The 27,201-nt window shown below is 40.6% G+C and overlaps 1 protein-coding gene across 6 annotated transcripts in view; it reads right to left on the reverse strand.

Moving 5' to 3' along the window:
* The window catches only part of sox6 (SRY-box transcription factor 6), a 137,774-nt gene that overhangs the window by 92,160 nt on the left and 18,413 nt on the right, over positions 1–27,201 (reverse strand). For 5 of the 6 annotated variants that reach the window (XM_041036154.1, XM_041036172.1, XM_041036146.1 and 2 more), the window contains exons 2-3: positions 24,501–24,571; positions 15,814–15,864 (exon numbers count right to left, since the gene is read on the reverse strand). In XM_041036154.1, the coding sequence (XP_040892088.1) occupies positions 15,814–15,848 (35 nt within the window). In that variant the 5' untranslated portion in view covers positions 15,849–15,864; positions 24,501–24,571. The remainder of the gene's footprint in view (positions 1–15,813; positions 15,865–24,500; positions 24,572–27,201) is intronic. The other variant, XM_041036163.1, reaches the window with a different exon arrangement.

The raw sequence follows: 27,201 nt of genomic DNA on the forward strand, positions 1-27,201 counted from the left end.
ACACACACACACTCTGGCACATAGTCACAGATCAGCCTGGGCAGTGAAGGCTGACCTAAACAATGGTAGCCTAAGCTAATCTCATGTGTCTCAGCAGCTGTACAAACAAACCCAGTAAGTTAGGTAGATGGCAGGGCAGGACTATGAGACCCATGCCGGACTGCATGTCTGTCCACCTGTCTGTCAGCCAGTCCTTCTGTCTTTTAGCCTCTGTGTCTGGCATGTGTTACCGAATGTGTCCTTAGTGGGAACTCAGCCCTCAATTTTAATCAGTCTTTAAATTGTTTCCTGTAATTATATCAAACAGAAAGCGATCTCAAAATTGGGCACTGTTAATTGAAAATCAAAAGTCAGAGCAAAGTTCAGAGCATGCACGTAATGGTAAGTTGAGGGGGCAGAAGAGGGGTTGGGGTAGTTAGAAGGAGAGGTGTGTGTGTGTGTGTGTGTGTGTGTGTGTGTGCGGTGAACACAGGTAGTATGTAGAGCATTCAGATTGTGACGTATTTTTTATTCATGCACGCAAAAAGTCGAGTGCAACACGCACCTTGTCCTCAATGGAGTGTGAGAGTGAAACAAAGCACTACTTTTGTATTACACAGTAAATCAAGTAGTATTATTTTACCACTAAAATATTCAGTCTCTCAGGCACTTTTACTTTGGTCTCCAGCCATCAGTCAAACTGCTGAGGCGTGAGTGAGAGAAAGGGATAGAGGGAGAGAAAAGGAGAGAGGGAGCGATGGAGACTCCATCCTCCTGTAACATGTGTCTACAGCAATCTTGTTAAAGAATGCAACAGATCTGCGGCAGGCTCAATAACAGTATTTGTCAGCAGGAGTTAATAATTTATTAGCAGTGCTGGGAGGGCTGCGCTCAGGCAGCTAAAGAGTGCGGAGAACCCCCCTCTGCCCCACCCCCACCTCTGACAAGCCCCATACAATACTACCTCATATTACTGAAAGGGAAAAGGAGAAGTGCAGCAATAATTCTCTGAAAATATCTGAGGGCAACCGTACGGCATTTTATTCCTCATATTCTGAGCAGGGATCACACAGGGCTGAGATCTAAAGGGGCTGGTGTGCAATAGATCAGCACAGACACAACAAAGACATTTGATGAGGAACAAAATAAAAAGCAGAAATCAGCTCAGTGTGGGTACTACCGATGCATGTAGAATCTGATCATATTTTCTGATAGAATAACACACTGTTTACAGCCTTGGCCTCCGTGCTCGCAAAAGAAAATCAGCAAAGCAGCCCTGTTTGTACAACTACAGTATATTCTGGAACTGCTGTAATAACTTTACTCATATTAATAATTGAATCGGTTTCTCTGGAAAAATAAGCCCAAAATGTGCTTTTTAAATGGTGAAAATACTGTACGGTGAACTGAAGAGGCAGCTCGTAAATCCTTGACAAGCCGCCCTCCCTCATGCTTGATTACACAACAACAATGGACAGCTAACAAACCAGAGTGATCAATAAGTGCATGAAATGCTGCCTTCCTGCCTACTTTCTCAAAGACAAAGCCCCAGTGACTTTGAAGACTTGAGGCAGAGACGAGGGTGGGTCAGTTAGAAAAGAGAACTGGTCTATATATAGCTGACAATATTGCACACATTCGAAGGATTAAGACTTAAGTTCTCCAACCGTGGGCTCATGTAGCCTGGAATGCTTTGAGTCATGAATTGTTCCCTGCGATAATGTTTCATCATCGTGCAAAAACAACCTCTGCTTAATTGGTGAGTATTAGGGGAGTGTTGTGCACTGCTCATCTTAGGGGTCTTGTGACTGCGGGACCATGTGTCCCCGGCTATCCCATTTCCTCTTTCATCATAGAAGGGTCTGACTGACTTTCATCCACTGTATCTGCTCTGTCACACTGTTTACCTTTTATAGACAATGGTGATATGTAACTCCACACCATCTTGCCCAGCACGCTATCCCACCCACATGCCCGCTTGTCTGGCTGCTGACGTCTTGCACCTTCAGGTTTTGATCTTAAGTTCCAGCAGGGGAGAATATTACATGATAAATAATAATAATAATAATAATAAAACAAAAAGGCAGTTTTTAAAAAAATGAGATGGAAAAGCAATGACAGATAACGGGCTTCAACTTTCCATGTGCAATGCTGTGTGCTCATACACAGCGTGCATGCATAGGAAAGGATTATATTCAAATAAATGAATTTACACAAAATGACTGCATCTCCAAAAGTCTTAGGTTAATTTATGCAAAGAATAAGAAACAATCATAAGACATACAAAATATGCTAATTCTTTTAAGTAAAAGTATATTAAAGTGTTTCATATGCCATCTACCTTCAGGAATAAGAAAGAACAGTTGGCATAACACTTATAGAGTTAATTAACAAATGTGCTATGTCTGTTCTGTCATTCTGTTAAAAAACAGAGAGTTTGCTTAATTGAATGAATTTCCAAACAATGGCAATAACCTCGAAAATATATTGTTTCATCTGTAGTAATCTTTTAAAGTGAGGTGGAAGTAGAATAAGAAAATAGTTCGGGGGCTTTAAACCGTGTGTGCGTGCGTGTGTGTTAGACAGAGAGAGCGAGAGAGGGAAAGTCAGAGAGAGAGAAAATCATCTGTGTGTTTCCCTTCAGGGGTTCCTCCTGTTCTAACAGGTGTCGTGGTAGGGTTCCTCTGGGTTCTTCACCTGCCATAATGAGATATTACTACCTGACAGCTCCCAGCTGGAGGAGCATTGACACGGAATCCACCGTTTAGCACAATTAAATTATCACCCTCCATTGTGATTGTGCCATGCTGTGCAGCAGCCAGGTTTCTGGATACATAATCAACTCGTAATACAGGCTGTATACTGCACGCAGTTAGTCTCTTTTTCACACATACACACACACACACACACACACAAGCGCACATACACACAGAGCGTGCACACAGATGCATGTTTGTCTATTGTAAAATTCCTGCAGATTTAAAAACAGGTAAATCAGATAAAGAGATAGCTCGAACTATTTTCTTTTCTTTTTTGCCACTTAGTTTGAGTCACTGATACACAAATTGATTTAAATCTCTTAAACCTCAGCCGACAAAGTAATTGCAGATAATGATATTAAAATGTAGTAAATGCTTGGGAAAATACAGATTTTTCCAACAAGGTAACCTACTGTACAGTGCCTGGAGAGTTGACTAAATGAATTTGTTTAAATTGTTCCTCCATTATTGTTGACCTTCCCCTGCAAAAAGTCAACTCAATTATGGCTGCACTTCATCCTCACTTCACACTCTCTCCTGATGCCTTCACTATTAGAAACTGCCACAGTTACCACAGCTAAAATCCACACTCAAATGATAGCCACCCAGAGCAAATTAAGCAAGCCACCTGAAGTGCACACTTTACATATTGAGCAGAGCATTGATAATTACTGCTGCAGGGTAAATTATTTGCAATAATATGCGACTAGAGGAACTGCCTTGTAGCTCACTTTAAACACTTGTGCAGCTGCCATGACAGCGTGGTTGGTGTCCTTGCCCCCCACACAAGGCAAAGGCAGATGCAGGTGTGAGAGTGCTTAAGTGTCCCTGTCTGTCTACTCAGGAAGGGTCGATGAGCACTCACACACTGAGTCCCTCGTTTCCCCCCTCTTCCCCCTCTCCCTCCACCTCCGCCTCCCTCTCCTCCTCCTTCTTTGGTCCCCAGTGCCATTGGCCCTTTTCCTGATCCCAGGACACAAGCTCAGAGCTGGATGGCATAACAGCCTCTCAGTTCCCCAGGACACACACAAGTTCACTCATGCGTGTGCTTTCACAAATGAAGGATGGCCATCCCAAAAATTCACTACTGGCCTTTTTTCTGGACTTGCATTATATTTAAAAGAAATTATCCACTAGATGGGGAACATACTGGATGTTGGGAGTCAGACACTTAGAGAAATGAAACAAAACAGTGGTGGGACAACAACTTCAGCAGTCTCCTTCACCAGCCAAACTGTTTCCCTGCCTGAGAGGGAGAAAAAAAATACTGAGACAAGAAAAGCTACTTGTTGTTTTATGCCTCTTTCTTTTCTTTTACTTTCTCTTTTTCTCTTGGCCTGCTGGGGGATGGAGTTCCCAAAGAGCCCTCTGTTGCTGCTGCCGCACTTAGGCAAACCTCACAGCGAGTCAAGCCATCAACCAACACAACCCTATTTGCTGAGCAACAGTAGAGCTTTGTGGCTTGCCTCATAGTTGACAGTAAGTTATGAGCCCTTTGTGAGCAGGAGAAGGAAAACAGAGATCGGAATTTGGCAGGAACATAATAATACAGAATTCTCCTGTTCATGGAACCTGAAATTTTCATGGAAACAATTGAGCATTGTTGAAGGAAAGAAAAGCAACGGTGACAGATGAAATATAGAGTGGGGCCCCCTTTTTGTAAAACAGTAAACAAAGCGCTATTCAGGCCAGGTCCATTCTGTCATTTATAAAGATAACTTCTTCTGTGCACTGGAGGGTTTGCAGCAAATGGCTGCACTTCAACAAATCGAGTGTAACATCTCTCACAGTTGCCAGAAAAGTGAGTTGAGGAGCTAGCTTCAGGGTGCCAAACAGAAGTGAAGGGACGCATCCCAAGTTACCAGAGAGATGCACAATGAGTCTATAGGGAGCAAAGAAATCTCAAAAGAGAGGGGAATTTAAAAAAAAGAAGAAAGCAAGCCCTTTGAGCAAAAAAAAAAAAAAAAAATTAAAGAACACCACAATCTTAGACTTTTGTCCAAATACTGAAGGAAAAAAAACATTTAAAGGAATAATTTTGAATGGTTTATGAAAGTATGCGTGTGTGTATGTGGGGGAGCTTATTGTACTGCAAAGGAACTCTGGGCCTCTGTCTTTGGTCATCATGAGGTCACTATTGGCAACTTCAGTGTCCAGCAGAACTGGGGTTGGTACAACTGCCATGGCTTTGGACATCTGGAATGTCGACGCACAGTGGCCGTCCCTATCCTTGTTTGTTTCTTTTTCATAAGGCCTGGTCACCAAATTGGCAAATTTGCAATGTCTGCAGAAAAGAAAAGCAGTTTTGTTCCTTTTTTATTCTCATCTCATAAATGGATTTCTGTAGCTAGAGGGAAAAAAAATTGGGAAATTACCTTCAGCGCTGTTGTAATTAAGCTGCTCTATTCTTATTCTAAGGGCTGGGAGGTCAACAGCTCATTAGCTACAGTTAGACCTACCTCTACTTCTGTCGTGTTTTTTTTTCTTTCTGCCATTCTTTTTCTCTCTTTCTGAATAAATTAATGGTATTCATTGAGCACTCTCACACAAGGGAAGGCTCACAAATGTGTCTCTCCTTGTGACAACTGGACTTCTTTTCCCTCTTTGTCTTTTGGGCCCTTGTGTGTGTGTTTTTTAAGGACTGTGAGAAGAAGGGTTAGGATAGAACTGGGGAGGGGAGAGGGTAGCCACGTTTCATGTGACACGTCAATTGGAAAATCAAAACAGGGGTAGTTCATTTGCTCCACCCAGATGAGGCCATCTAGCAGAGAGCCATGATGAATAGGGGTCAGGCAAGCCACACCTCAAAGATTTATGATTAAGGCTTATTATGTTGGGAAACTGACATTGATTGCAGATTTAAACCACTGAAACCAATTAATTTGCCAGTGCTGAATAGAAAGCATGGTCAACAGTGTGTGTCATTCTGACAGGTTAGACGGGAAGAAGCCAAGCAAAAGTGAGGGACTAAATGAATGGCTGGCACCCGGCTCTGTTTGGAGGTGGTTAAAAGTTACCAGGAATGATTGACAGCTGATACAAAAAAAAAGAGAGAGACTGGAGAAAAATGAGATCTGAAGAGCAAAACCAGAAACCCCAGCCACTGATCTGAGTAATTGCCCAAAAATTTGATTCACAGAAGACATGTACAAGCTGCTGTTTTAGCAATGCTAAGATGGTTTCATTCATGGAGCGGCACTGAGAAAACCTGAGTAAATGAATGTGAAACATAGCCCTAATAAAATCAGAGAGCTGACAGACATGGTTGAGCAGGAAAACGTGCTGTATTTCCACTCCGGGGGAGCAGGCACTGTAGTGGATTAGATGCTGACTGAAACACAAAATGCCTCAGCAGTCTGCTGATAACCGTGTGTCTGACCACTCATACTGTGCTTCAACTGGTCTCCGCATTTGTCCAGAGCAATGCATAAAAAGATGCTGGAGCCACTAGTGATATACCCACCACCATCTATTATCCAAGTGATTTTTGTGCTGTGTTCACAACAAATGCCACATTACTCTCAGTTGCATGTTATTTTTCTCTGTGGTTGTCGGGGGAGGCTTGTGTTTACTAATACCTTTTCCTCTGTGTTAGTTTCTCTTTTATTCTTTTGCTGGCTCACTCAGAGGACACATGCATCATGACAGTGCTTCAAAATGAAATCATTAACTAAATTGCTTTCTTAAAAAGCCACAAGTGTGCAGCAGGATTTGTGTGTGTGTTTGGCTGTGGGCCATGGGCCTCTGGTTCCCAGGCAGCCTCTGCCCCGGCTCTGTTGTGGTTCCCTGCCACCACACTCATTATGCTTAGCCTCAGCACAGCACGGTGCAGGGCTGCGGCTCGGCTCGCCTCACTCACTGGGCTAGTAGGAAATAATCTGGTAATCTCAAACTACTCCTCCATTTCAGCTGGGGCCCCATTCACACAAAGAGGCCCTTTGTTCCAATACATTTATGACCACCCTTTGGATCTCAATCAGAGAATCAATCAAAAACACATTAAACAAATATGGTTTCATATTTGATGTTAAAAACTTGAAGGGAATTTTCTCTAGAGCTGACCCATGATTTTATACTCCCGTGGTATTAAACAACAATTCCTGCCGTGACATGTCAAAATGCTAACAAACTTAAATAATGGGAAAAATATCCATATCAGCTTCAAATATCTATGAATATACATCTTAATAAAATAAAAAGGAAATACAATTTGTGAAATTTACACACAGAAACACACCCAGACAAATGTACACACACATTATATAACACAAACCAAAAAAAAAAAAAAAACGAACTGAAAACAACTTTCAAGAAACTTTACCAATCTGACTGAGATAGATTTCAGTAAACAAAGCAAACAGAATGGAAGGCAAACAGGGAGTGAAGGCCAGACAAATATTTGATAAGAGGATAGAGACTGTAGCTGAACTTCACAACAGGGTAGATGAGGACCCCACCTACACACACACACACACACACACACACACACACCTAAACACCTAACCCTCAACCCCAACCCCAGCTGTATATCTGCTCTCCACTGGGCTGAAGGTAGCAGATGTGTCTTTCACAGCCTGTGGAGTGTGTAACCAATCTGCAAACAATAGCTGGAACTTGACAAAGGTCGTTGCACTTGCAACACACTCCTTACAGTAAAGGGCAGTCAGATCCCATTGGTCACTTAGGTAAACCATGCCCTTTAGTGTTTTCTTTTTTTTTTTACTTTACAGACCAGTAAGGCATTTAACATTGAACACGAGTGCCGTCCATAACTTGCAAATTTTCTGTTAGTGTCTAGGCCCATTAGTCAGCCACTATAATGCTGTTTGAGCTCCTATGTAAGCCCCTTAACAAAGTTTAAGTCACCTTTTTGACCTCCTGTTAAGCTAACAGTTGGTGTAAACATGTTCAATCCTATTACCCTAATAATATACATGGACCCAGGTATACAGTGCCATAGTACCATGTGCTAAAAGTCCACTCTGAGTCTTAATTACAACAGACAGCCATGACAGTGAAAAAGATCCAGCACCAGCCATGCTTCTAATACCTGCCACAGGATGTGGGGCAACAGAAGAGTAATTACATTTCACAGTATACCAGATCAATGATGCTTTCGTATTATTTCTATTTAAAGCTAATTTAAGGATTTGCAGCTCAGTGACTATAACACATTTAAAGGGAAAATTACAAAAGTGTACCGCTTATGAATAAACCAAATATTTACAAACATTAACAATGTGACAAAGGTCAGAATTTTCCAAATACCAAAATACATATAAGTGAAAGCACAAAGGAAAGCTTCAGTATCTTTCCTGCAGCTATGTCTCTTCCATTCCCCGTGTTTCTTCTCTTGCTAAACATTTATGATACCTGTGATACTTTTGATATATGAATTGTGTGTTGGTTTGGAAGGCGCTCTTCTGTGTGTTTTATGTCCTTTGGGGGCCACATATTAGATTAGGAACAGAATGTGTCACAAATCTTTGAATATAAAAAAATATCAGCCTCTCTTCATCAGTTGAGTAGATCACCGTCAAATTCACCTACATTTTATTTGCTTATTTTAATAATATCTGTGATAAATGAAATATGAAATAAGAGACTGATCTGTGTCTTGGAGATCGTGTTGTGCAGAGTTTGTGCAGTCTATAAACCGTCCTCTGGTGTCAGCAGGGCAGCCGTCCAGCATCAGTCTGGCATATCAGCTATAAATGGCAGCTACATCACTACTGCACAGGCTAAAAATACAGGACCCGGTTTCCTCTGTTTCCCTGTATTCTCAATTGTGTGTGTAACTTGAGTTGTGAGACCCTGTAAGACTAGCTTTATGTGGAAAAAAAAATCTGTATTAGTTTTGGCCCTGTGTAGGAGAAAGTAACAAATCCCTAGTATTTTGACAGCAAAATACAAAAAAATTATAGCATGAGAGACCCTTTTCTCTTTGCTTGAGAGCCAGGTTTTAAGAAAGCTCTCTAAAAGCTATCAAAAGTTTCAAAATTTCCCACATCCCCCTCCTGTGGGTGTGCCTGTAAAGTGCTTCACTCCCCTCTCTCGAAAAGCTCTAAGGGATTGCATCATGGGACGGGGTGTAAGACGATGGTAGCAACATACTGTAACATGAGGGAAATACCTCATGTTGGTTGATTCATAAACACATTGTGCACTGGCTGGCTGGCCACTCAGATTGGTCTGTGCTGTGCTGGTTGTGATGGTAGAGCTTACTCTGTGCCCAGTGCCAAGTCCCTTCGCTGATCCGAGTATTGTTGTTTCGGGGCGTGCACACACACACACACATGCACACGCACAGAGTCACAGAGATGATAACGTGGCTCTGTTTTAATTGAGTCTCAGACTTTGTGGTGTCTGTTATCTCTGGCTAATAACATACATTGGCCCTCTGTTATTATCAGAGTGGGTCTTTATCAGAGACCCTTGTTTGATACAGTTAGAGTTGATGCATTATGAGCCGCACACCAAGAGTCAGCAGTGATCTGCATATTCAATAACTTCCGTAATTATATGCGCAATTCATCAGATGGGATGTGATTGCAGGGGAAGTGGAATAGAGTGGAATAGAGAGGAGCAGAGAGGTCTGATTCCTGGAGGACTAAAGTCTAATCACAAAACTAACATGATAATTGAAATCTAAATTGAAAGGCTTAGCTCTCAGGAAGAGTATGTCAGACATGGAGTACAGAGGCACTAGTGAGAGTGAGTGAAGGAGGAGGAGACAAAGAGCAGAAGAAAAAATAAGACTTAAACTGTGCGTATAGTGCAGAAGCCACTAAGCCACTAACAATAAACACAAGAAAAAACAGGGGTGTTTCACACCAGTATTACAACAAGCTCCAAAAAAACTCTGTGTAATCCAGTTAGGAGGTAAAGAGATAAAGTGTGTGGGTGGGTGGGTCTGTGTGTGTGTGGTTGTGTGGGTGTGTGGGTGTGTGTTGGCATTACTGTAAAGTGGTGCAGATTTAACAGTTACTGGCAGTTACTTTCAATATGAATTTTCATGTACAATTCCTAACTGTAACTATGAGCCCCTCAATTTAAAGCTATATATTTTACAGGATATATAGATATAGATAGATAGATAGATAGATAGATAGACAGATAGATAGATAGATAGATAGAGCAAAACTCTACTAACAAATAAGGGCAAGTACAAAAAACAAAACAAAACAAAAAAACAGGGAAAATACATCTCTTGTTTTCCTCAAAACACTCATATCCTGGTCCTGGAGAGTGTGCGTCAGACCCAGACCCAGAGCCGTTCAATAATTGCTCATTATTCCACACTGTCACCATCATAGACTGTACCACAATAAAAGGTGGTACATTTTTTTAAAAGGTGACTGAAGTAATTGTTTGTGTGAAAAGGGACATGTTCTCTTGCACTGAACAGAACAGTTCTCAGCTTACATGAGAGTTTTTAGTTGTTTTAGCTGTTCATTTTTCCATTAACACTGCAATATTTCGCAACAAATACAGAAATGAAAATGCGGGAAAAAAATGGCTGAAATGTTTGCTTTTGGTTTTGGAGGTATTCTTTCCTTTCACAACACAGTATTAGTGTTTCATTTTTCCAAACATTCTGTGGAGTTACACGTAATCATATAAACAGTTTTCTTTTCAGATGCATCTAATCAGGGGAAGTATTGTGTCGGGGCGTTGCACTGAAATAAAACTGTCCTCCATTTCACCTCAAGGGCTGTGCTGTCTTCACATTCACTTCTCATGTTTTACTTGTTGTAAGCGCAACCCTGTGGAGGAACTGAGAAAGAGAGAGGATGCAGAAAAGTCCTCTGTCCCATTCTCCTCTCCTCTGCCATTCTCTGCTGTCCCTCCCATCCACAGGATTCATATTCATCCCTCAATAACGTTTAATTAGTAATGCCAAATTCATTAACCTGTACTGCTGTTACGCTGACCTCAGCCATAAATTAGCTTAATGTGAGCAGACGTATTGCAGCTGTAATAAGGGACATAAAACTCAAAGAGAAACACATACTGTTCCTCCATAGTCATGGATCATTATAACTCAACAGGGTTTTAGAGCAGGAACATTCCCTTTCAGAGCAGTGGCTCTTTAGCAGCTCTTAACTATAAGCCCATCAAACATGTTTTTCTAGTAATGCTGTAGAAACTTGTTTTAGTGCTGATAGACATAAAAACAATATTATGGAAATGCATTACTCATGACAACCATTACTTTCATCACCACTTCTCACCTCGTGGTTTTCAATGCTTTCACTAACATACTGAGGTTATAATATCACTGAGGGTTTAATGGAAATGAAAAGAAGCTGAAAAATGCTGTTACGCAGATGTTAGTGCAAGTCAAGAGTGCACTGCTTAAATTTTAAGGTAGTTTTAATAATATATGTACGAGTCCAGGCTGTTTCCAACAAAGTTGAGGTGTCAGAAAGCAAAGCAGAATCAGTTGTATCAGTAAAAGAGATGCAAAGGAGAATTCGAGCTGCTCCTGACAGCTTCGTCTAATTGGTCCAACTCTTTGGCATCTTGTTTGTGCTTATTTAATCAGCTGTGGGAATGTACATTCTGGCTGTGGGGCATCTCACCCCCTCTATTACAAGTAAGTAAGTAGATATATAGATATAGATATGTATATATATATATATATGTGTGTGTGTGTGTGTGTGTGTGTGTGTGTGTGTGTGTGTGTGTGTGTGTGTGTGTGTGTGTGTGTGTGTATAAAAAATAAACTTGAGTTTTTGTTTCTGGGGCAGACAAATGGATTCAGAAAACAAACTGCTATTGTAAAAATGTCGGACGTCTTTCACTGTCCTAGGATTACACATTGACCTTTCTGCTCCTCTATCCCCCAGTGATCTCGCCTAACAACTCGCACCAAAGAGCCTATTAGGCCTGGATCCCACTTTGTTGTTAAAAAGGGTCTTGTCCTTTCAGAACACTCACTTCCTTGCTTTCTGTTTTTTCAAGCATAGGTGGTGGAGAAACACAAGTTCATTGTTCCCTTGCAGATGGAAGTTGGAGTTACCAGGGTAACAGCTCTAATCCTCCTTTTTTTACCACTTTTTTCATATTAACAGCCTATCAAGTGCTACCTTTTAAGTCACAGGCAGGAGCGCTCACTCACTTTTAATTAGCTATGATTCTGTTTGCCAGGAGACAGCATGATGAGCTAATCGAAATTTACGAAATAATGACGTACTGCAAGTAGCTACTTCTTTCTCCTCAGGCCTGCTCCAAGAATAACAATAATGAGGCCATTATCGGGGATTGCACTTTAAAATGCTGCCCTGCCACCAAAACAGAGGACATAATTGTTCTGGTGTTTTCCATACAATCAACAACCCATTGTTGATAACTTGAGAACTAAGGGAGCAAAGAATGGGTGCCATAATGATTGGTCTGTGCAGCCATGAAGATCCTGTACAAAGTGTCCACAGAGGAGGGACCTCGATAGGCTACTGATTTGCTTGTAAGGGCTGTGGATGAAGACGTCTGGCTTTGTAAAAAAAAAACTGTCCTTTTTGCTTTTTGTGTCTGTCTTGCCGCTCAAATAACTCCCAAGCCGCATTAGAGAGGAACCATTCATATGGTGAAAGGCTGGGAGTCACACAGGCTCATGTGAAGGGGCCACATAGTTTCTGGAGAGAATGGCCATTTATATAACCTCCCTCCATTTCAGAAAAAAAGTATAACTGATCTCTAGCAGAAGATAATAAAAGGTGTGTTTGTTATATATAAGAAGGCTCCACTGTGTTTCCAAAAGAAAAATTCATTCATATTTGATCAGTGCACATATATACACACGTGTGTGTGTGTGTGTGTGTGTGTGTGTGTGTGTGTGTATATATATATATAAAGTCAGTTTAGTTCACTACTCATGTATGTCAACTGAGCTTTATCTAACATGCCAAGATGACTCAATTAGATAATTGCATATCTGTGTTCCAAAACTAACTTCATTACAAATGCAGCTCAGCCATTTGGAAATTAAAATATCCCTGAGAGTAGATGATGATAAATAGAGGTTGAAAATAAAATATTTTGTCAAAAGAAAGTTCCACATCTAAACCTGCTGGGTGAGAGCTCAGCGGGGTTGTACAAACACGGTGCTGCACCTATTAGCTGTGCTCCATTGTAAAGGAGTGAGAGAGACAAAGCTCGAGGGCAGGAGGAATGCTAAGTGGGCCCCTTAGCCTAGTCAACCTTCAGTGGGTTTCATTTATCTTCATCTTGTTAGACTAAATTAATTAACAATCTCAATGTTACACACTTTCTCCTTTCATTACATCAAATAATGGAAGAAATGAAGGGGGAGGTCCTGCCCACTGGGAGTAGACAGACTGAAGACATCTCTCTCTCTCTCTCTCTCTCTCTCTCTCTCTCTTTCTCTCTCTCTCTCTCTCTCTGTACACATCTCTGTATTCTGTCTCTCTTCCTTCCCCTTTCTCTCTCACTCTCATTTTCTCAGTCTCTTTGACTACACAGACAAAAACCTGTTAAACGTCTTCCATAAACATATGAAAAATTGATCTAAACTGAAAACACATTCACTCTTCACACTCTTCAACAAAGAGGCTCACAATAACACAAGCGCAAACCGTTGTCTATTAAACACACCGCACGCATTGTATCCTGTAGTTCAGAGAACTTTTGCATCAGTTTTAGAAACACTGGGAATTTTAAACAGACAGGCATTATTTTTATAAGACAGTACAAAGGCTTTGAGTTGTACATAAAATAAGAAGTTTAGACTTTTTTCCCCATCACATCTAAAGAGTTTGATGTATTTTTCACAATGGCCGTGTATTAAGTGCTATTAGGAAGCATTTCTACAGCTATTAAAACTAACTGCGTGTATGACTCGAAACTAAACTTGTGACTCATTACAATAATGAAAAGCCCATCCGGTGCGCCTGTGAGAAATGACATATAGTAAAAAAAAAAAAAAAAAAAGTAAATAACATCTGCACATTGAGCAGAAACGTATGAGCATGTTCAGAAAGCCCCCTTTGACCTAATTCAGTGGCTTGAGAAAAGATACTGGGATTCTTCACTGGAGGAATGTGTAACTGCCACATCCATCCAACCCCTGTTTCTATCCTTTTCTCCCCTTTCACCCCTACCCCCACTCCACAGCCCACGCCAGGACACAAGTCTTATCCAAGCAAAAGGGCTAACCCTGAAGCAAAGCCTGCCTTTAATCTTGGCCTGATTGTTGAGGCCTCCAATCTCCAGCCAGTGTGCGTGATATCTTTCTACTGGCACTTCTCCTTTAATTAAAACAGACACTGACAGAAGGATGTGGATCAGCAGTGCAATAATGTGTTTACTTAGAATAATCACAGTGTTTTCTCACAGCTATGAGAACAAAAGGAAATTGTTGAGAAACAGCCAAGGTCAAAGGTCATGTTTCTTTTTTTCTCTCTCCCTCTCTCTCTCGCTTTTTTTTTGTAGATGTGGTATTGGATGTAGAAATGTCCACTCTGTATTTGAGATGCGCTGCCGGCTGTCTTCACTATCCCACCCCACTGCAACATACAGGGTACAGCACATCTGTAGTACAGTTAGTTATCAACCAAACCGGTTTCGACAGGTGGTGAGAGCTAAACACTGTCATCCACTTTGTAGCCCTACTCCAAAGAAAGCGGAAATGAGCATAGGCAGTGCGCTCTCAAAAATGTAACATGCTATATGCCTGAATAACTCCTGTCAAACCTTAGCAGATACATCACACCAAATAAATTGGTGCCATGCCCTGAAAGATAAATATACTGTATACTGTATATTTTTGCATTATAGATTTTATTTGTTAACTGACGCAGGCAGGAAGTATATCAATTATTTCTGAATATATACTAAATATATATAATTCATATCTAAGTTATAAATGGGTTTTTCAGTTCAATAAATATAAGTAAAATAAAAAAAGCCCTTTTAGTGAACAGGCATAGGTGCCTATGTGAAAAGGTCCTTTAGAATATAATTTGTACAGTATAATTCTGCAGGGTAACGTCAATTCCATCAAAACTCAGCTCACTTTTTTCTTAAACTTTTAAAATGTGGAACTCAATCTTATTTTTAGTAAGGTTTAAATGATTGAATTCTAAAGATAAATAAATTTAAATGCATGAGAGATTTTCCTATTGAATTCCTCCATTACATTTTGATTCGCAAGAGTAATGGTATCAAATTGTCCTTTCTTTTTAAAATGCCCCCAGCAGTTCTGAGAGAAAAAAAAATGCTGTTAATTTAATCAAATAAGTGACCTTTTGAAAAAGAAATCAAAGAGGATTCATTAGCTTTAGTAAAGTTTGGCTGACAGCAGCTTTGAAAGGCAGATGCTGCTGCTGTGGCTTCTAATGAGCCAACCCTAATTAGGGAGCAACACTGGAGCCTAGAGAAGGTGGTTGACTAGGAAAGGAGCCAATGGTAAATACGCTCTCTTATTTACTTCCTCTGTGTGTAATGACAGCACAAATTTTTAATTAGAATCACAGGAAGGGTAAAGACAAAAAATGTAAATCTTTATGTTAGGTTGAATACAAACACAGAACACAACAGGAAACAACAGCACATCACAAGACCCATATGCCAGCGACTGCCTCACCCCAACATCCCTGATTAGGGTGGTTAGTAAGGGAGGGCAGATGGGGAGAGTGGTCAGACAAAAGCATGCAGTGTAAAAGACACAGAAAGCCTGATCTGCAGGTTCTTAAAGCTGTGAAAGGGAGAAAGAAAGAAAGAAAGAAACAAAGGGGGACAGCTCATCTGCATCTGTGCTCTGTGTCCCTCAGGTTGTTGATGTGTGCTTTCAGTCTGACTGGAGGATATCAGGGTGAGCATGCTAGTCAGCCACATACTACATGAACACAACCGTAAAACACAGCTTGAGTAAATATGTTAGAACCCATGTTTGACATTGTTCAAATATACAAACGTACACACAAACATGTGCACGCACACACAGGACAAAGTCTAAAGCTAACAATGTGTCAGAGAGTTTAACCCCTGTTAGCCCGCTACCACCCCTGCCCGACCTATGATCCTAAATGGCAACAACGGAAATGAAACTAACCTCAGTAAAAAGCTGCTACGTAGAAAGCCCTCCATGTCAGCGTGTGGGGTTCTGGCAGGAGAAATCACAGAGAACCATTTTCACTATGAAACGAGTGATAATCAAGAAGAAGAAGAACAAGGAGAGAAGGGAGAAAGGAGGGAGAGAAAGAGAAAAAGAAAGAAAGAAAAACACATAGAGCATACATCTTCTTCCTATAATAAGGCATGTCTTTAATTAAAGCAGAAATATGGCTACGAACCCATCCTCTTTTTTTATGAACTGACATCATTAATTATACCTCTTTCCATCGAGGGAGTGGATTTGCATACAACATCGGTTTGCACTGAGGGCCTGATGATATGTTTGCATCAAATAAACTCCGCCGACTGATCTCTATACAGTCTTTTTCCACGGCTGTGTGCGGATATATACATGTACATCCAGCACTGTAACCGCAGATCCCAGAGCAGCCCCAGTCTGTTCAGAGTAGCCAACGGTGGTCCAGCTGCAGCCCATGTGTGGTGAGGGTGCTGTGGCTTCTGGGAGCCCAGCCGCAGGGGACCCGAGCTGGGACTCTCAGCGCCAATGAGGCAAAAGGATGTGGTCATGATGTCACCACTTGCAGGGGTCGTTCAGAAGCCTTACCCACAAAATACTGGAGACACATGGCTAAAAATTACTTACAACAGGTTTCCATTAGCCTGTGTTATTGGTCTGTATGCAGTACACTTTTATTGTGTTAAGACTGGTTGGAAATTGATTAGGACTTCCATGTGCCTTGTTTTAAGTGGTTAAAAACGAGCAGTGACTCCAGAGAACAGATTTGCGAGTGGAACTTTTGTCAGTGGTTGAAATTTGAATGTCTCTCAGAACTTGCAACTAGCCTTATAAAGATATTAAGCCACTGAAATATGGCAAGGATATCTTGCGAAAATATTTGCAGCGTTATAACAAGCAGTTTCACCTCAACGTTTCATCACTCTGCTGTCCTTTCATTCAATTTTTATAACTTTTAAATCCAAGAGCTATAAAGTCCACAGAAAATCCTCCTGTGAAAATCACTACTTTTTAACACCAATCGAGAGAACTGAACTTCTGTTGTAGCACTGCCTTCTGCACATCATCATGAATAACACAAAACACAACAGCAAATGACATCTCAGCCCTTAAACACCTTAAGTTTTAGTGACATGAGTGTAATTTGGCATTTTCTCTCCTTGCTCTCTTGGCTTATGAGACAAAGCCTCTGAGAGAATGGAAAGAATGAGCTGGGCCCAAGGACACTGTGCCTTTCAGTCTGGCCAGCACTTAGCAAGGCAGTGAATCCACAAGGCCCAGAGGGCTCAGCCGAGACTTTTCTCACAATAAGGTGTCTGGGGAGGCGGGAGTGGCATAGCCAGGGGCGCTGCAGCTCTGCTCTTTTCTCCACTCAGCTGGGCCCAGCGCACATAATACCATCCCCACACCACAGCACACCAAGCCAGTGACAACGTGAGAAAACAACCGTCAAACAGTGCAGAGCAGATCAAGCGTGTCTCCTCACCTCTCTGAGTGCAAAAAGCACACATACTCTACGTCAGGCGCACACAAACTAAAACAATTACCAACACAAATGTAAGTTCACTCTGAACTTATAGTACATGCAAATACATTCTAGTACATATTTACATGCGGCAAAGCTTTGATCTGAAATTAGGAGGAGGAACAGAAACAGTATCAAGTTTGATGCAGAAACACATTTTATATAACCAGTCAGAGGATGAACAGAGCACTCTTTTTTTTTATTATTATCTGAGTGCTGGCACCTGAATCCTTCAGCGGGCTTGCTAAAACAGTTAAGTAGCAGGGGAGAAAATGAAATAGATTAGGCCATGCTCTGTTTCTATCTTTATCTTTGGTCGTATTCCATAACCCTTGTTCTTTCGCTCTCCGTGTGCTTGTGTTTCCTCAGCTGTGCCTGCTGTCTGCAGTCCCATTGTGGTTAGAAACAACTGAACTTAGCCTATGGAAGCAAAGGTGCGGTTTGGAGAGCAAATGACCAAACTCAGGAAAAAGTGACTGAGCCACATTGTATTTGCTCTTCTCCCAACACAAAAAAACAAGAATGTCTTTAAATTAAGGTTGGGCCACAATTCAAGGGCAGGCTTTTTGGTGAAGGAGAAGCAGGGAGGATAGACATCACTAAGTTGGCCTGGACCAGTCTGAGCAGCACGGCAGCCCTTTCGAAGAATGAGCCTCTGCCAAAAGCTGCCTCTGCCTAACCAAGTCTCCCACCATCTGCAACAAATGTGCTCTATTAAAGCAGTACCATATGGACAACAAGCTAGCTATTAACACGGCTTCAGCACATCCCCTTAACCTAGCCCAGATTTCAAACTTCCAGTCAAATTGACTGCTGATTTAATGCACCGCCAGCAGCCATGTGGGTCTTGGCACGAGACAGCACTCTCAGCCTTCAGTCATTAACAGGCTCACGTAGTGCGCAGTGAGACACAGAAGTTAGCTGCACAGATCCTACCAGTAACTACATCCCAGGTTACTTGGTACATCCCTTAAACAAACCCATATGAGAAAAAGCAATAACCAGAGAGGAGGATACAGAGAGCAACAGTCTGCTCTGATCCAAGAACTCAAACTTTCTTAAGTCAAGTAAACCAGGGCTCAGAACACTCTATTGTACTGAGTGGAAACAAGCTTATGAAGTAGATCTACCCACAGCGCGGCTGCAGTGGCAGCCTAACTGGTGGCTTATGTCTCAGTTCTTCCACAGTGATGGAGAGTGCATTTGCTCCCTCCGCATGGATCCAAAATGGCAGTGATTAGCCCTGCAGGGTGTGAGGGGGGGGGCACTTTAAATCCCTGTGGGCCGGGCGGCCATGTTGACGCCTCTCCCCTCTCTGAGTCATGGGGGGACCCACCCACCGCTCACAAAGCCATGCTCTCTTCTCCTCAACCATGACGCCACGGCTATGAGCCCTCTGTTCTACAACCCAGAGACAACACACACACACACATACACATACACACACACACACACCAAATCAATTACAGTTCTGTGGTTTTAACCCGACTCCAAAGTTCAGTAAATTTTGTTTGTTTATTTTTTCTTCTCCTGTCTCAGCTGCTTAGATACTGTACATAATTAGAGTGGAAACTCATTTCTTCTCTCTGAAGCCTGAATGTATACAGTGCTGTAGATGTACAGAGACTTAGTCCTGGCAAAAATCAGAATACAGTTTATTTTTTATGTTACATTTTGATTTCAGCCTTGGTGGTTATTAACCAATTTTGTTTTCCATGATAACAATATGTCAGCCTGTGCTGACCCTCACACCAGGAGATTTTTTAAACAAACATTTAAGTATGAAATTTTAACAAATGTTAAAATGTTTGTTGTTAAATATTATTTTTATTTTTATTTTTTTTTTTATTATTATTAATGATCATGTTGGATCTAAAGCAGCCTGATTTTTTTTTTTAAATGTCATCACACATAAAAGGCAGTTATTACTTTTAAGTTTTTAACTCTTGAACATGAAACACATAAAAGACGATCATTGTTCCACAACATCTCTGCCAGTAGTGTCCCTATGCAAATTGAAGTGATAAGCTAAAGACTGCCTGATGACAGTCTAATTAAATAAGCCTTTCAGTGCTCTCAGTGGATCAGTGAGATGTGTGAAAAGGTACTGTTGGTTTGAGAGGAGGGAGATCCATGGGGGGAAAAAAAGAAAGAAAAACTGTCCAAGCAATCCCAACATCCCAACAGACAGCTTTACACCAACTCAACACCCAGAGTCACATGAAATATGGTGATACCTGGTCCAGCACACGTGTCCACACACACACACACACTGACATATATTCAGTGTAGCATGTACACACATACACACAGACACCCACACCTTATGTTACCTTTACTAATGGCATTGGTGTCCCATTGACCCCCTCCCCCATCCCCGAACACACACACACACATCTCAGTCAGATCTGCCAGATGAGTAGTGAATTAATTTGTGTGAGCCACTCCAACATTAGGAAGGTGTGTTGAAAGGTGTCTGCTCATGTTTCAAATTAAACGCGCTGCTGGTCAGCATTAGCACCTCGCCACCCGTCGGCAACTGACACTTAGGGGGTGGGGGGATGGGGAGGAAGGAGGGAGCCCATCCACCGTTCACACTGGAATAATTAGAACATGTCAGGAAGAATTAATTTCCTCATTTTTCAAAAGGATACACAGAAATTACCATGTTATTATATGACAGGGTCCCTGGGAGGATTGGATTAAATTTGATTTCTTGCGCAGCCCACACAACAAATTAAAGTCATAAATAAGATGGAAAGAAGCGGGGCACAGAGCATATGTTTATGGCAATGAGTGAAGCCAAGGGACCAGAAACAACTATCTTCATTTCATTTTATTTAAATCAGGCCGACACCGTGTGTCTGAATGACAGCAGTTGCTAATGGGTCGAGATTAGAGACTCCTTCATATTAACACAGAGATCCGATAACTTCAGCTAAAAAGCAATGGAACGTACGGTGTGTATGTTACTAGATGAGCTTGTTCTGCACAGAATCACCAGCTACTGCTTGATCTAGGTCCCACCACAACAAAACATTCTGAACTTATTTATTTTGCTTTGTCCACTGATTTCTGACTCTATATATATATATATATATATATATATATATATTTTTTTTTTTTTTTTTTTTTTTAAATATCACACATGCCTCAGACAGAGTACGGAGAGTAATGCTCATCAGCCTGTTTGAGACTTGTAGGTAACAACATTTCAACCTGTCCATGTCAGTCAAACCCCATTTGTTTTGGAGTCAACAGAAGGTTAATGGCTACATTTTCTATGAGCGTCATACTGATGGACAAATGACACAAATGCCAAGTTACTAAACAATGGAGGAATTTGTAAATTGACTCCCTATAAATGTACAAAGCTTTGTTTTCATATTTAAAACAGATTCTCCTTCATGTGGTATTCGTTTTCAGAGAGGATAAAAGAACCATTAAGGAAAAAACAAATGCTTCTCAAAAGGGGAACAAAGGACAGTCAACTTAGATTTTCTGTTTAGGATGAGATAGATCCCAGTTCAAAGAGCACAGTCACCTGACCCAGTCTAACAACACCATACTGGACACCAACTCTTTTCTTGGGGCGTAGATTAGACTTGTTAGTTCACTATTACAATTTAATACTAGCTTGCCTGGGAAGAGTTTTTTTTTTTTTTGACTCTTTCAAAATGGGCTGTCATTAGAGCCTAGCACTCCCCTGGGCACCACAAACTTTAAATAATTTGCGAATCAATTAACTGGCTACTCTCAACGCAACAGGGATTTCACACTCCAGGGTCGTGGTGCATTATCAGTTAAAGACGATTCATGGCGTTTTGGGAGAAAAGTTCATGGTTGAAATCATTAATTCATTTTACCGGACTTTTAGTTATGCATTACTTTCCACAGCTGGGGTAGCAGGAAGATTAATGGCATGTTCTCTGGTCCTGTTTTCTGCTGTATATAGCCACTAGGTGAATCTATGTCCTACAGTATAAGGGAATATACCTAGAGAAGCAGGACAGCTGCCAAATCCATGTTAGGATTTTATTCTAATGAGAATTAAAGTCCATCAAACCTTCAAATTATACTACCTTCAATACAACAACTACTATTAGTAATAATAATTAATAATAATCAACTTAGAGATTAGGTGATTCAGTATAGACCAGGCCTAATCACCAACTGTAAAGAGAGCTCAGACAAAACCACACCCTCAACAAATTACCAACAGTTAAAGCATATTTTAGTTTAAGCACTTCAAAATGAGGTCGTTCATGAGTAAGACAGAGAGCAAGCTATTAATTGAATGCAGAGTTTAGGAAGATGGATAAAGTTCAGGAGGGTTTCCCACATTCTTGCCAGGTAATGAAATATGCAACAATTAGTTTTCCAAATTCGCACTGGGATCCTGTGAAGTAATTGAGGCTGATGAAATTAAAATCTTTGTAAGGCGGTCAAGCGGTCTCTGTTCAGAAACATATTGACCATAATCACTGCAGGGTCAGTAGACTGAAGAGGCCCATTTGATAAATAATAGATGAAGAATAACCATTCAGAGGTTATTCAATTTCATTTTCTGGTGAAGTGCCGTTTATTTAATTTCTGACAAAATGGCTCCTCCGCATCCTCCCCTTCAGTGGTGCCATCGATAGAGGGCTGAGAGCCACAAGACCATGTTGCTGTTGTTTATTAGATGAATGGCACATAATAACAAAGAGGGTATGGTGTGTGCCTATTCAGGTGGTCTAACATATCCTCAGGTGTTTGCAAATGAGATTGCATGAGTGTAATTAAACTTGTTCTATAAGCGCTCCAGACACAAACTAAATTACTTTCTGTCATGTTTTGAAATTAATTAAACCTGTAGGTCAATGGATCTAGATTTCGGATGGTACCAACTGAATATCTCAGAGGAGTAATATGGCAATGAATGCTCGCCCGCTAAGGCTTCTTGTGGCATTTTATAACAAATACTGACAGATGGCTGATAACATCATTTTAATAAGTGAGTCCTTATTATCAGAACTTCAACAGTCAATTTATTGACCAACTGAGAAGCAGCATTTTTAGCAGAACCAGCAGGGGGCAGTAGATACAGAAGTAGATCTTTCAAATCTTGGTACTTATTAGCAATTTTTGTTCAATATTTTCAAACAAGCACATGGCTGGTAGCAGCTTGAGTTGCTTTGTGTCCTGCTGTGTACGGATATTTTTGTATACTGTAGACAGGCTGCTTTTGATAACTACGCTGATGCAGCAATACTGAAACCTATAGGCAATTTCTCATTCATGGGGCTTCCTACTGTAGTTGATGGCACATGTAGAAGTCGCTTCTTCTTTTACCTAAACCCAAACCTTCATGTTGGTCGGCTGATCACAGAGCTTCCGCTCATAACTCAGATGGGATCTTTACCTTATCATCTTTTTTTTACTTGTCTATTTGCGAAGAGACTCTGCAGCAGGTCGAAAAAGTAAATGATCACGTATATAAGACCTGCTCGTACCAGTTGGCTAATACTAGTAGTCGCAGTACATTAGTAGTAGTATTGTTCTTAACATTAAATTGTGCAAATTTCTATACCTATACCTATATACCTATCTATAAATGTGGTAGTTCCACTGCATTCCAGCTCAGAAGTGTTTTATATCACCATTGTTGTTATTTTTATCACATCTCTGTCAACAATGTGTGCAGTGCTGGCTTTTATTGATGTGTATGCAGTGCTTTTAATAGGTTTGATTAATTAGATTCTCTTTTTACGTTTACAAAACCATGTAGAATGAGACCTGACTGATGACTGACTGTCGCAGTATGACCGTTTCACGAGTTAAAAGCCATTCACTACAAAGTCAGCAACACCAACATGCAGCAGCAGAGGTAGCTCGCTGGTAGACAGGTGCATGTTCATCCGAGCAGAAGACAGTGTGCGATGTGAAATGACACAATTAAACAATGGTAAATGGCCATGAACTTTGAATTCAGAGAGACATTTCCCTGCTGTTATTGGAGAGCTTCTCAACCACATTAATATGACTCCCATGATATCTCCAACTGACATTTGGAAGAAAAGAATAATATCAACTAAGTTCCTCACCTTTATTTGCTTAATATCTAAGATACATTTTTATTAGAAAGTCTGCATGAGCAGCAGCTGAGCAAAGATTGTTAAAGTAATATTATATTGATGCAGAGAGGACTGTAGTATTTTCTGTTCTGTTTTTTTTTCTAAGCAAAATGCCACATTTCATAACAACTGTCTTACTGTATTGCTTTGAAAAAATTCACTTAAACCCCTTTTAAACTGACATATTTTGGTATACGACCAGCTATACAAACCTTGCTCTGTAACTCTGACCTGGGTTAAATGTAGGTGTGATACTGCTTTGGTAGAAAAGGATGAATATGAGTTCCTATGGTAGTACTTACAGGATTAGTATGCAGTTGTTATATGAGTATTACAGGATTATCTATAATTATCTGATTCTGCTCTGCTACATCACACGTGTGAATACTGACAATCACGGATTAACTCATGAAGTTTTGTGTTTGATTATTGAAACACTGTAGTTGTCAAGACTGAAATTAGTTTTGGACGTTTGAAAAATTATAAGTATATTTCTTTGAGGAGTATTCAAGCCAATGACATTCCTGTTTTCACATTTTTGACCAGTATCACCTGTAAATACACTCCAGAGGTTGATGTGGTTTTTTTTCTGTAGTGTAAGAACATGATTTTTCCCTCTCTATGGCCTTGAATAGCCATTAAGATACTTACAGTCAGTAAATACTAGAAAGCCTGATTTGACCTTAAAATTGCAACTTCCACACAAGAACGTGTGTAATATCACGCAGGAGCAGTACAAATTGAAAATAGGAGAAAGAAAAAAAATCCTGAGTAATCACAGCACAGAAGTGAATCGAGACAAAATGCAAGAAAAATAAGTTGCAGGATCTAATGTTTCAAAGGTCTGTAACTTTGTGCCTATATAACTGTCTAATTACGCATACATTGTGTGCCTATCCAATTGTCCACCTCATTTGATGCAGGTGTTCAGTGTGGGTGAAAGACAGCAGGGGTGTATGAGACATGTGGCAAGACAGAAACAGCTGAAGAGGCAAATTGATACTTACAAAAACTGAAAGACTCAATCCCCAGCTTCCAGCGATCACTGGTCAGTTGATTTTGAATTCATGTAAATAACCTGAAATGTAAGCAAAAATAAGACAGAAAGGGGCATTTTAAGTGCGTCCTTGAATACAACATCATATCAGTATCATTAATAATCTGTACAAATATCTTGCATTTAATTAATAATCCACAAAAAATATGGCATTTAAATATTATTAATGAGTTTAAATAGCTTCCATTTGATTAAAAAAAAAAAAAAACGCAAGTGAATTTGCAACATGGTTAAAATAAACAAGGGTCTTAGATAACTGTATTTACCTACATCGGCACAAACAGAGACAGACTAAGAGGAAGAGAATTGAGGCCATAGTGTTGTTGGCTGAGGGTCAGAGTCTCCACAGCTGAGCGAAACAGCTTTGTTAGTGTCTGACCTCCAGTCCTCACAGCTGTCACCAATGGGAATCCGTCCTAGACAATGTTTAAAATCTACTTCTCAGCTACCTCATTAATCTGTCTTCCAGCCGGCAGATTCCACTAATAAACAGCTTTCATATAAAGCGGTTGTTTTATTTAATTTTGCTTTCTCTCTTCAAGCACTGCCTGCTAATGATTTATTTAGGGGCCATGCTCTGCTAGTTTCAGCATGTCTGTTGAAGGGCTGCGATTTAAGACCTTTGTTAGAGAACGTACAAATAACCGGGAAACTCAAGTACAGTGTAAGTACAAACAGTTTGAGGCATCATCTGAACCAAATTCCAACTTAAATGCGCCCACCTCTAAGAAGTAGTGACAATAGAACACAGTTCATTGATGGGATCATCTAGCTTGAAGGATGGAAATGCTTTAAGCTCATTCATGTTCATTTTCTCACATTATCTTGTTTTTCACAATAAGCCAAGATCTCATTACCAGCTGATTTATACAATTAGTCCGCCTCAGCACTGCCAATTAAACAAGGCCAAGGGTTTTTTAAGGTCACGCTTAACTGATCTGTCACTAATTTGCACTACAGCACCTCAGTCTCCCATCGCCGGGGCAAATAAGCCACCAACAACAAGACCAGATAAATGTACCGACTACCACCGCATTGTTGTCAGAGCACAGCACGGAGTCCGCTGCGTGGGAGGCTGGAGGGCTAACAGAATGAGCCAGATAAAGGCAAGAGTTGCAGACGGGTCTGAATGTGGTAGCCTTGAGGCTGGAATTGACAATGGGGGAGAGGGGACCCAGGTGACCCTAGCTGAATGGAAAGCTGTTACATGAATAGCACCTCTGAGTTTAAAGTCTACTCCTGCTTCTCAACTGACGCTAAACACAGACTATTTCACTGTTCTGAGCTATGCTCCAGCTGCAACCACCCACTCCTGTATTCACACACACATACACACACCATTAACGTATATTAGTAGCTATTCAGTCTACACAACAATCCTTGCCTGCTGGATAAACCACGTATTACATGGATGGTAATTCAATAAACCAGTCTTTGTCAAACATCTGACTATAGGCTTAATTCCTGTTGTGACTAAATAAATGAGAGCTCTTATAATCACAGAAAGTAGATATTAATAAACCTTTGAATTCATAATCTGATGTTGATTGAGAACAATGAGGTAAATAATGAATGGGGAAATGTATTCCTTATTCGTTGGTTATTTAAGTCAATTATTTGTCTGAGGAAGAAAAAAAAAACAAAAGAATTTATAATTGCAAATAATCAGTGAACCCAAATGATATTATAATGAAGCAAACGCAGTAATCCCTGTGGTGTAATAAGAGTCAGTGTCAACCGACCCTATTGTAGCTGCATGTAGAAGCTCTTTTCCTGCTGTGAATTAGACCTACAGGCAAGAAACATAAAACAGGCACTCCCCTTTCCTAATTAGAGGATTGGGAACTTATTAAACACAATTCCAGTCAACCTCAAATTCAAATTATTAGGTTCACCACATTCTTATAATAAATTGTCAACACATTTAAACAATATTCAGTATTTTACAATGTTATTATTTTGTTAGAGACAGTAACCGGTGAGAGGAAGAGATGGCAAGTCAATTTGGCCCCATTAGGACACGAGTACATCTGTCAGACTGAGCTACAAAGACTATTTTTCTGTTAAAATAGTCACTACACTGAAAATACTGAAAAATAGGTTTAGCTCTCACATACAAAATCCAAACAGACTGACAGAGCTGACATCAAAGGATCAGGGACAGAGAGCTCACATCCACCTGTGGCATTTCTGTCAAAGAGTGGCCTTTTCTTTAGCTTTGGCTAGTCATAGCTAACTCACACATATACACACACACACACGCACACACTCACACACCCTCAACAACACGGAATACATGAAAATGCAAAAATGCACACACACTCTAGTTGCCACGAAAGCTTTCATATGCAGTGAAGCAAAGTCGAAAACTATAGCATCATTTTCAGGACTGAAATTTGTCAGGGAATGCGCACACATAGGCACACACACACAAAAACCCATAGTCTTTCGGTATCTAAACTCAGTGAAGACAGAAACCATTTGGCTCATTCTTGATGAAGTTGCAGTGAAATAAAAACTGGGGGCACCAACTGGATAAGTTCCACACTGGTTTGAAAAGCTAGAATTTATCCTTAACTTTGGTTTAGTTCAGACATTCACTCTTAATACACACACATACACATACACACACACACACACACACACACACA

Source organism: Toxotes jaculatrix, chromosome 1 (assembly GCF_017976425.1).
Source record: "Toxotes jaculatrix isolate fToxJac2 chromosome 1, fToxJac2.pri, whole genome shotgun sequence".
Classification (NCBI taxonomy): domain Eukaryota; kingdom Metazoa; phylum Chordata; class Actinopteri; family Toxotidae; genus Toxotes; species Toxotes jaculatrix.